The sequence below is a fragment of the Anopheles bellator genome, chromosome 1 (assembly GCF_943735745.2).
Source record: "Anopheles bellator chromosome 1, idAnoBellAS_SP24_06.2, whole genome shotgun sequence".
In the NCBI taxonomy this organism is placed as follows: Eukaryota; Metazoa; Arthropoda; class Insecta; order Diptera; family Culicidae; genus Anopheles; species Anopheles bellator.
In genome coordinates, this window is record NC_071285.1 from 33,423,465 (window position 1) to 33,432,854 (window position 9,390).

Consider the following 9,390-nt stretch of genomic DNA (forward strand, 5'->3'; position numbering starts at 1 on the left):
GTCCCGATGTCCCGGTTTCGTTTTGATCTGTCTGGGCGGGGAGTAAGTTACTAGTTACATGGTATGACGTGGTTTGGGGGTTAGTTTTGGCTGTACCTTACCACCACCATAGCTTATAATATTTAATGCCCTCAATCAGCTTAGTCTCTACAGTTTCGATCACTCGCGGTTTGGTTGGCATGTCTGGGTGTGTTTGTTTCGGAATACCCTGGCCCGAAAGGAGCCCACACACTTCCTGCTGGCTGCTCACTGATTGCTCACTGTAATTCGTGTCTGTGTTTTCGCTTTCCTATTGTTCGCCGCCTTTCTGGCTGCTTTGTATTTTGTTATGTTCATCTCACTCACCACGTGCCAACTTCAGTTGCTAAACAAACCACCACGCGCGGGTTTGCGTTGATGCGCATTAGTTCTAGTTTTATTTTCTCACAAAAAATCCTCAAGTTTATGTTAATCGTTCGTTAGTCTTGTTCTGTTTCCGATCTTTAAGTTTGATTTATGGCATTGCTGAGCTCCATCCCGCTTTGTCGTCGTTCGTTCGTGGCAACTTGCTAAGAAAGTGTTAATTATTTAGTTGATTCGAACGACGCGCATGTGAATTTAGTGCATGCTGCGAACATGGACAGCTTTTTCCGGTTACCATCCTTCTTTCCTGCCTGTTTAGCGGTGTTTGCCGGTGCAGCTCATGGGTTAATAGTTTTTATGTAACAGTTTTTGATTTGTTTCCATTCTGATTTAGTGATTTGATTACTCGTTTTGTTGTTGTTTTAGTGGCTTACAGTATCTCCACAGGTTTAAACTATGTTTTTTTACACAATTTTCATCTGGCTGGCCTAACGAAACTTTGAGCGTTCAATAACTTTACGCGCCACCTTCCGTGGTACGCCTTACGACTCGATGCTTACAGTCCGTTCCATGTTTATGGTGTACGAATTTAACTACAGACTGGCGGTTCGCTCCTGTTCCCCCGCAGCAGCCCTGGAAAGGTGCAAACCGGCGACGGGGGGACCGCCGTTGCCTCACCTATCGTCTAGTAATTTGATTACTTCATAACAAAAATTCAACACCTTGTATCACCGAAACGGAAACATAAAATGGGAACCACAACTCAACGTGACAGCCCGATAATACCTAGTCTATGTACACGCGCGCGTTTTGGCACGGTCTCGCCGCTCGGCACTTTCGTGCCGCGCAAGACCGCACCCGGAACGACGGAATGGCGTCGGTGCGCTGACGCTTCGCTTCCGTGAGGTTACAGCTCTTCCAATGATATTCGAGCTCCACCGTTTGGCCGGCTCGGCGATGGACTCTTGGTCCTCCGGCGAGCTGGCCAAGCGGCGCACCGGCTGATCGGGGGCAGGACGACGGGCCCGGCGATGGGCGAAGGACATTATGTACCGGGAGTGGACGTGTTGAGGGGGACGCGGGAGGAATTATAGACAGGAGTTGTCGTGCACGGCCGGAGCCACTCCGCCGGGGACGTTGTCGCGCTTCAGCAACGTGGACGCGTCGTGGCGACTGTTGGCCACGATCTGTCGGATGGTGGGCGCGTACGGTGGACGTCATAGGCGTAGCTCCGGCGGCTCCTTACATCAAACCTGCGTGTGCGAGTTGGCGTGGATCGGGTCCGGCTCGGTGTGCGTCGCGGGTGTGTAGTACTAGAACGGATACTACGGTTAGTACGGCTCATTAGTACTGCCGTGCCTGTGCGCGTTCGTGCCCCACTTACCCCGATGCGCCCATTGTCGTAGTCCCTCGCCGTCGGTGGCATCGTGAGCCGGTTCTTCGAGTTCGAGCTCGACGTCATCGTGTCCGACAGGGGAATCCGGTTGCTCGACCGGCCCGAGCTCTTCATGCAGAACTCGACGAGGGCCACGGCCAGCGCCACCAGCAGGCCGCCGATCAGGATGTAGAAGATCCCGGCCACGTTGCTCAGCGAGAGCTCGTTCCGCGACGCGTCCTGCTTGTCCGTGTGCTTGCACTCCGTCCGATCGAACCACCATTTGTTGACGAGCTTCGTCAGCTCGCCGTTCTCCTTCAGCGACAGGACCGCGAGGTTAATTGGATCCCTGGGAAGGTAGTTCATTCCATTGATTTTGTTCTCACATCGCAACGTTCAGAAGTCGTGTCACGGGGCCGTTGTGTGCCTTACGAGTCACAGACAAGTCGTCGTCAGTTTTCGATCTTTTCCACCATAGGTTCCCGCTTCCCAACACGGCTGTCTGGCACGTAACCCGTCCCGTCACAGCTTGATGCATCCCGGGACGGTTCAGACTCGTCTCGGTGCTCGGTGTCCCAAAGGACACACTGCTTTCGCGCGCTTGTTTAGCGGGCTACTTAGGTTTCCCGGCCACGTCGTAAACCCCTGGCGTAACGTCTGTGCAAACAAACACACTCACGGACGAATCTGCCCCGAGGCTAGATTGCTCGACTCACTAGCGGCCACTCTCGTCACGTCGGCCTGCTTCGGGAGCTGGCGGCGGTTTTAAGTGGATTGACACCGCTGCCGTACCCGTGCCTGTGTAGTTCCTGAGCCCACACCCATCGCCACCGGTCACGGCGGAAGCCACAGTGTGCAGCAAAAGCAAACAAGCAGAGCCGAGAAATGCCAGCGCGAAGGCCACCGGTGGAACTGGTGGACAATCGGTGAGGACAGTGGGAAGCAGAAATGGCGCGTGTGAATCGCTAATTGTTGCAACCGTCTTGCACTCCAGACGGCGCACAGCTTCCGGTACACTCCCCGGGGGGGACGGGGCTTGTTGTTCCTGGCGGTGCCAAATGAATGACTTCTGGCAACTGGCGGTTACTTCATTATGCAGTAGTGGAAATAATAACGTCATGCAGCAATCTCGGCCCGCTCCCCGGCCCGCTTGAACCGGTGAAGGGCAAGAACGAAGATCCGCTCCTTGCACCAGAGTCCTTATGTCGCCGTCACGCCAAGGAGCGCCCGAGGTCGCGGGGAGATGATGCCGTGCGGCACTAATGGGGGGCCTGATGCTTTCGTTCCGTGATGGCGTTGCACGAGAATTATTTCGCCCGCGTTTCAATGGCTGCCTGTTTCGACCGCCCCATTTCCGGTGCCGCTTGCCCCATTGCTGCTTTGTGTAAACGGAGGCCCGTTCGTCCATTTGTTGACCTACGACCCTCACGTCATTAAGAGAAACGGTCCACATAACCCCGCGGGAAAGCATCAGGTAGCGAGGTGGGTATTTTTGACATGTCGAGCGAACATTGTTTTTTGTTGCTCGAACTCAAACCCGCCATTCCGTTGATTAGTTCCGCCCGGAGTCATGCAATTGGAATTTTGGTTTCGGTGTTTTGCCGGTCGGTCGGCCGGCCGTTTCATTCCGGCTGCCTTTCCCGCGGTCCTCGGGTGGAGTAATTTGTCCCGGGAGAACCGAACGTCGGAGGGTGCCCTCAACTTATTTTACAACGTTTTCATCGCCGACGAACACGAAACAGCAAATGGGAGACACTTATACCGGTGCATCGGCCCCTCCCGTGGTTGCACCGAACAGCGGATCGGCAAAAACTGGGTTAAGAATTCTTTTTTCGCTTTTCAATCATTTCGTTTCCATCGTTGTTCATTGAATTTTCGTTCATTCGAGCCCGCCGAGCCCGTATTCTGGCAAAAGTTTCGATGAAGCTTTCGAAAGCTCGCCGAAGCCAGTCAAAAGCTTCGGCTGTGAAAGCTTTTGCTAAGGGGCGCTTTCAAGTACACGAGCTTTTGGATAGGACAAAACTACTTCGCGAGGGTTTCATTTCAGATGGCGGGCGTCGTCGTTTCCGGATGACGCATTCGGGGTGTTTTGGCCGACCCTCGGGGAGTTTGCTTTCGATCGGAGATAACCCATTTGTCACAGCAGCAGTATCGGGCACAACGTCCAGTCGCGGGCGGAACTGCAGGACACGCTTACCTGAGCGGAGAGCCGAGGGGCGTGGCGATGCCGAAGCCTTTCGTGTCCAGGTTGCGGCCAACTTTCATCGTGTCGCACGGTTCCCGCTCGTTGGTGTAGTCGTTCTTGGGCGACTCGATGAGCAACGCGTACTTGCCCTTGGACGTGCGGACCCGCCGAATGCCCTCGTCGTATGTCTTGACGAACACGTGCTTCCGGGAGTTCATGTACTCCCACATGCGGCTGTACAGCGATATTTGTGACTTCTGTTGTTGCGGGTGTTGGGAGTTGGGACGGGGATTAGAATTAACTACAAACGAGCCGGGCCACGACGACTGGCTGGTCGAAGCTAACCTACCCGGAAGAAGTCCCAGGTCGAGCCGTGGATGAGCGTGCCGTACTGGACCTCGGTTTGCGAGGCCAGATCCTCGGGGGAGTTGATCGGCGTGACCATGCGCTCGACCGTGAGGAACGCGGCCAGGTTGGCGGTGTAGGACGAGATCAGGATGAGCGTGAAGAACCACCAGACCGAGCCGACGATCCGGCCCGACACCGACCGGGGCGAGATGTCGCAACCCTGCTGCATGAAGGCGCCCAGGGCGAACCAAAACGAGTTCAGAATGCTAAACTCATTTACCGTCGCCTGCGGCACTGCGTCCGGTTGCTCGCCTGACATTTCCGGTTGTCCGTGCGGCGTCGGTGGCAGCAGCAGCAGAGCGTCCGTTGCCCGGACACATTTGCCCGTAAAGTGTGACACAAAACAAACGACCAAGACAGCGAGCCCCGGCATGCCCCCGGGCCGTGTCGTGGTGTACGGGAACGGCACACGGAAAGTGGGCCACCCGGAGATACGGCGTGAGAGTGAGCGAGAGTGAGGGAGATCGGGAGAGAGAGAGAAAGAAAAATATATGTGACAAAGCCCTGCATGTTCCGAGATACGCCGAGATGGCCGTCACAGCGCCCCCATCGGAAGTGCTCACAACTCATCCGATTCCGGCCACTGTTCACCGGACCCCACCGGAGTGGGCCCGGCACGGCAGCGCGGGACTACCATCATGGCTGGGTCCGGGTTCGGGCGGGTCTGGGCCGAGAAATTAATTACCGTTATAATTAACTAGTCGCCATTCGAAGGGCGAAAAGCGCGACACTATGTACAGGACGATGCTGACACCGACGTAGCTGAACAGGACGCAGACCTGTGACCGGAACACGGGTGGGGGCGAGAAGAGAGCGAGCATAAGTACAGCATTAGCGCGCAGCGTAAAGCATTCACCGGCGGGGTCGCGCGGTGCGCTTAACGATGTTTGCCGGCGGGCCGGGCCGGGCCGGGCGGACCTGCAGCGGGCCTGTGCTACGTACCCAAATCTCCTTGGACAGCGGATTGAGGAAGCTAAACACGCCGGGCTTCTGTTTGACCGGGCGCTTGATCATGATGGAGATGCCGAGCGACATGAACGGTTTGCTGAAGTCGATGACGCGCTCGCGCTCGGACGTGATGGTCATCGGAGCGATGGCAAAGTCGGCCTCCTTGCGCACCAGCTCGCCCACCATGCCGTCCCAGCCGCCCTTCACGTCGGGGTTTTCCGACCCGTACTGTCCGTCCTTGACGATCCGCAGCTCATCTGCAACGGTGAACGGTTTCATTAGTCACGACCGCAGCACGCAGCAGCTTGTCCCTTTTTTTCATTATTAGCGATGTAGCATGTATTTGGACATTGGACGTTACTGTTGTTGTGTGCCGTCGCCCGCCGGAGCCCCCGAGGCCCGTCACCGGCACCGTCAGTTATGAAGGGTTCCCGAAAACTCCAAAAGATCGAGCGCTGGACGAGGGCGAACTACGGGGCGTCGCCTTGGAGGAGGTGGCCGCGACACACTTCAAAAGACCATCCCGGGGAGCTATCTGGGGAGCTAATTTGAAAGTTTTCAAATATAAACTTTCGCACACCGGGAAACTTTCGCTAGTGGCCGGGCGAACACTTTAATGTGGTCACTTCGGAGGGATGGACCCGCGGGGCCGTGGGCGTCGGGGCCCGGGCGGCTGATCCTAAACCAACACGTGGCCCGCGTCACGATGGCGACCCGGTGGACGAGGGTCTCACAAATCGTTTCATGGTACTTTGATTATCTAATGAAATATATCCCCTGTCATCCGGCAACATCCGGCCGACCATTAGTGAACCGGGCCCGGAAACGTCAGGATCACTGTGTGGGAAGTTTTATCGGCCCGAAACCCGGGCGGCCGGGACCCCCCGCCCGGTTAACCTTCGGAAATTGACGGCTCGGAAAGTGAAAACTGAACGGTTGGGGTCGACGTTGGCAAAAAAATAAATAGATTAAAACTAAACTACTGCTTAACGGTAACCCATACACCAGCGCTACCGGCCCGGCTTTTGACCACCCGTCGTTTCTTTTCCACTTTCCCAGCGCTCGTCAGTTCTTGTGGCGTACACGGCCACAACGTGCTCGAAGCATAAACGCGTGATTAACTTTGCGCTCGGCGCCTTCCGGTGCAGCATAAATAAGGTGGTCGGCGGGTGGACCCGGGCCAGCATAATGCAGGTTCAGAGCGCCGGGAGCCGATTAGTCACCGTGGCGCACGACACGGCCATACAAACACCGGGCTCACCCACGGCCCAGCGCGGACCAGCAACATGAAAGCGACGTGCCCGCGGTTGGTTCCGTATCGATCGAATGGGATGGATCCGTTGCTCATTAGCCGATGGTGCCCCACCTGTCTGTATAGATGTGGATTGCCACATGGGTCCAGAAGTAGTGAAGTTGCCACTTAAAAATCCCACCGGATCTCCTGGCTCGTGGTTCGAAGCAGACAGTTGCTGTAAAAAGTTCGCAGATAAATAATAAAAAGTGGTCCCGTGTTGTACCTCAAATAGGCCTTTGGCAAGTTTTCAGAGCTACTGTCCGATAACGGATACTCTGGAATGGAATAGGTATTTGGTGTGAAACTTCAGCACTTACTGACCGACTAGTTCCGTGATGCGACGTGCCCACATCGTGCCGCTAATCAAACAAATCGCCTCTGGTTGGTGTAAATATTGCAGCAGCTCAATGTTTGCCACGATTTTTCCAACCAACAGCGCCACCTGAAGGACCGGTGGCGTTGGGTAACGCTTTCCGTGTAAACATAATGTATACAGCATGCAGATAACCCCCATAAAGGGTACGAAGGCTTGCGTGACGGTAATTAATCCACCATTTTTTCTTCACTGCGACGTGGTGGCCCCCCTTGCACGGGTTTCCCTGACCCGACGTGGAGCTCGGGGCCGCATAAACGATGCACCCAATCATCTCCGGGCTGCTGGTGGCCCACTCGGCCCCTGGATCTAGCGGGCTGCACAGTGATTCCTATCGCCTAACGAAACTCCTAGTCCTTCCAAGAACCGGGAACCTGGGTTGAGTTCCATCGCCGAGGAAAAAAACGCTCACAACATCCCGAAACATCCCGGACTCACCATCGGGTACGCGGAGAGCTTGCATGCATAATCGATCGGCAAAGCACAAAATGGTCATGACCCGGGGCATTGAATATTCTTCGAGCTCTCGACACGAAGGGTAAGAGAAGAGGCAAAAACAAACGCCAGTCCACATTCCTTAAGGGTCCCAATTTCCGCTCCCGAATTTCGGGGCGCCCGGATATCGGGTGTGCGCATCCGGGCGGTTCGGATCATAATTACTGCGTGTGTGCCGTAAACCGGAAGTGGAAGGCCATCGCCAACGGGGCGTCGGAAGGTTGTGCCCCGAAATTGCTTCGCAAACATGCCGGAAGTCAAACATGGGCCGAAGCAGCACCGGCTTCGGCGGACAAACGTTCCCCGGGCCGCCGGAGTTTGCCGGCGTCGACCTGTCCGGCGACGTCTACCACCACCGGGAGGCTCAGGTGTTGACGGATGGCAGGGAGGCGTAAGCAAACAAAATCGCCGGCAAAGGCTACGTACAGTTGATGCCCAGTTTTTTCGCCACCAGCTCGGCCAGGTCCTTGCAGTAGCCCTCGAAGCGCTCGTTCGTCTCGAGCGTTTCGCCCGGTTCCGGCTGGCGCAGCATAATGTACGGCTCCTCGATGATCGTCGTCACGATGTACGTCTTGTTGCGCTCGTAGTGCGTGTCCGTCTTGAGCCGGGTGTACTTGGCGACGACCGGCGCCAGTCCGCCCTCGTCCGACCACTCGGCCACCTTCACCATGGCGCTGTTCACCGTCATCTCGACCACGTGCAGCGTGTAGTTCTGGCGCTTGCCGTCCTCGTTGAACCGCACGTCGCCGGTGAGCCCCGATATTTCCACCTAACCCCGCCAGTCGGTCGGTCAATGGTCGTAAAGTCCGCCCGATTGAGGGTTTTGTGTGCCGGTTTGGGCGACATGCCAACGGCCCCCAAGGTTTGAATGTTGATGGCGTAAAATTCGCAAACATAGATAACGGACACATGGAACGAGAGAGAGAGTGAGAGAGAAAAGATGAGAAACATGTTATTACACCGAATAGGGTAGCACCAAAAGACGACGGTTTTCGGTCCATCGCAAAGCACCACTTTTCTTACTGGGGAGCTACATTAGGCGTAACGAAATGTTTTTGAAATTACAGATTAATGCCAAACTGCTGCGCCTTTGTCAAAACCCGGGTCGGCCGAGGCGTAAACCCGAGCGTAATTATTTGTTTCATACACTTTGTTTACAAACAGAGGATAATTTAAGTTCTTATTTGCTGGTGTAGCAACAAAATCGGAAAAAAGCAGAAAAAAATATTCAGAAATAAATTAATTTCACTTCTATTTCTATTTTCTCGAACCAAAAACACGAACGTAAACACGTTTGACATTTTGTTTTTATATTTTTGTTTGACGTTTGACGTTTCCATTTTAGCATACCGAAAATCTCAATCCTGCAGTGTAAACAGTTAGTTGACAGCGTCAGTAGCACATTGGGGCTTCGTTTAACGAGAAGCACTTCTATTCTACACTTCTTTTATCTATTTCTGAATTAACCCCTCAACCATACATATTGTCAGCATGTGTGATCACCTTAAATGTGAAATGTGGAAAGTGAAATGTGATTCCAGTTGACTCCTCCGTCGCGTGATCTTCAAATGAAAGCAACTTTATTGGAGTAGTGGCTGACAGTAAACAACCTAAAGATGGCGGCGATTGAACGATGGGACCCGAATGCATTTCTTCAGTTTGCAAGATTCTTCAGCTTGCATTTCCATGAGTGTCGAACGATTGTTCATGTTTTATTCGTGCGTTACAACCACTGAACTGACCAACAATAGTTTTTTAGACTTGCGCTGCTACAGCGAAGTGTTGTCTCCAACCCCAAAACGTTGTGATCGAATATCGAACAAAAAAGAACAGTATATTACTTTCGTATTGACCCGAAACTGCACTGGGAAGCTCGGTCGCGGAAACGTCACGCGGAGAAAATGGCCATAAATAGGGCAGTTCGGTGGTGGTCGTAATAATGCATCGTAGGATCATAAATTGTGCCGGCG

The 9,390-nt window shown here is 54.2% G+C and overlaps 1 protein-coding gene across 1 annotated transcript in view; it reads right to left on the minus strand.

Moving 5' to 3' along the window:
- Positions 1–1,589: 1,589 nt before the first annotated feature.
- Positions 1,590–9,390, minus strand: part of LOC131206699 (glutamate receptor 1-like) — a 66,426-nt gene continuing 58,625 nt past the window's right edge. The window contains exons 6-12 of the mRNA XM_058199370.1: positions 7,847–8,189; positions 5,253–5,515; positions 4,996–5,089; positions 4,252–4,562; positions 3,915–4,159; positions 1,727–2,066; positions 1,590–1,655 (exon numbers count right to left, since the gene is read on the minus strand). Of these exons, the coding sequence (XP_058055353.1) occupies positions 1,590–1,655; positions 1,727–2,066; positions 3,915–4,159; positions 4,252–4,562; positions 4,996–5,089; positions 5,253–5,515; positions 7,847–8,189 (1,662 nt within the window). The remainder of the gene's footprint in view (positions 1,656–1,726; positions 2,067–3,914; positions 4,160–4,251; positions 4,563–4,995; positions 5,090–5,252; positions 5,516–7,846; positions 8,190–9,390) is intronic.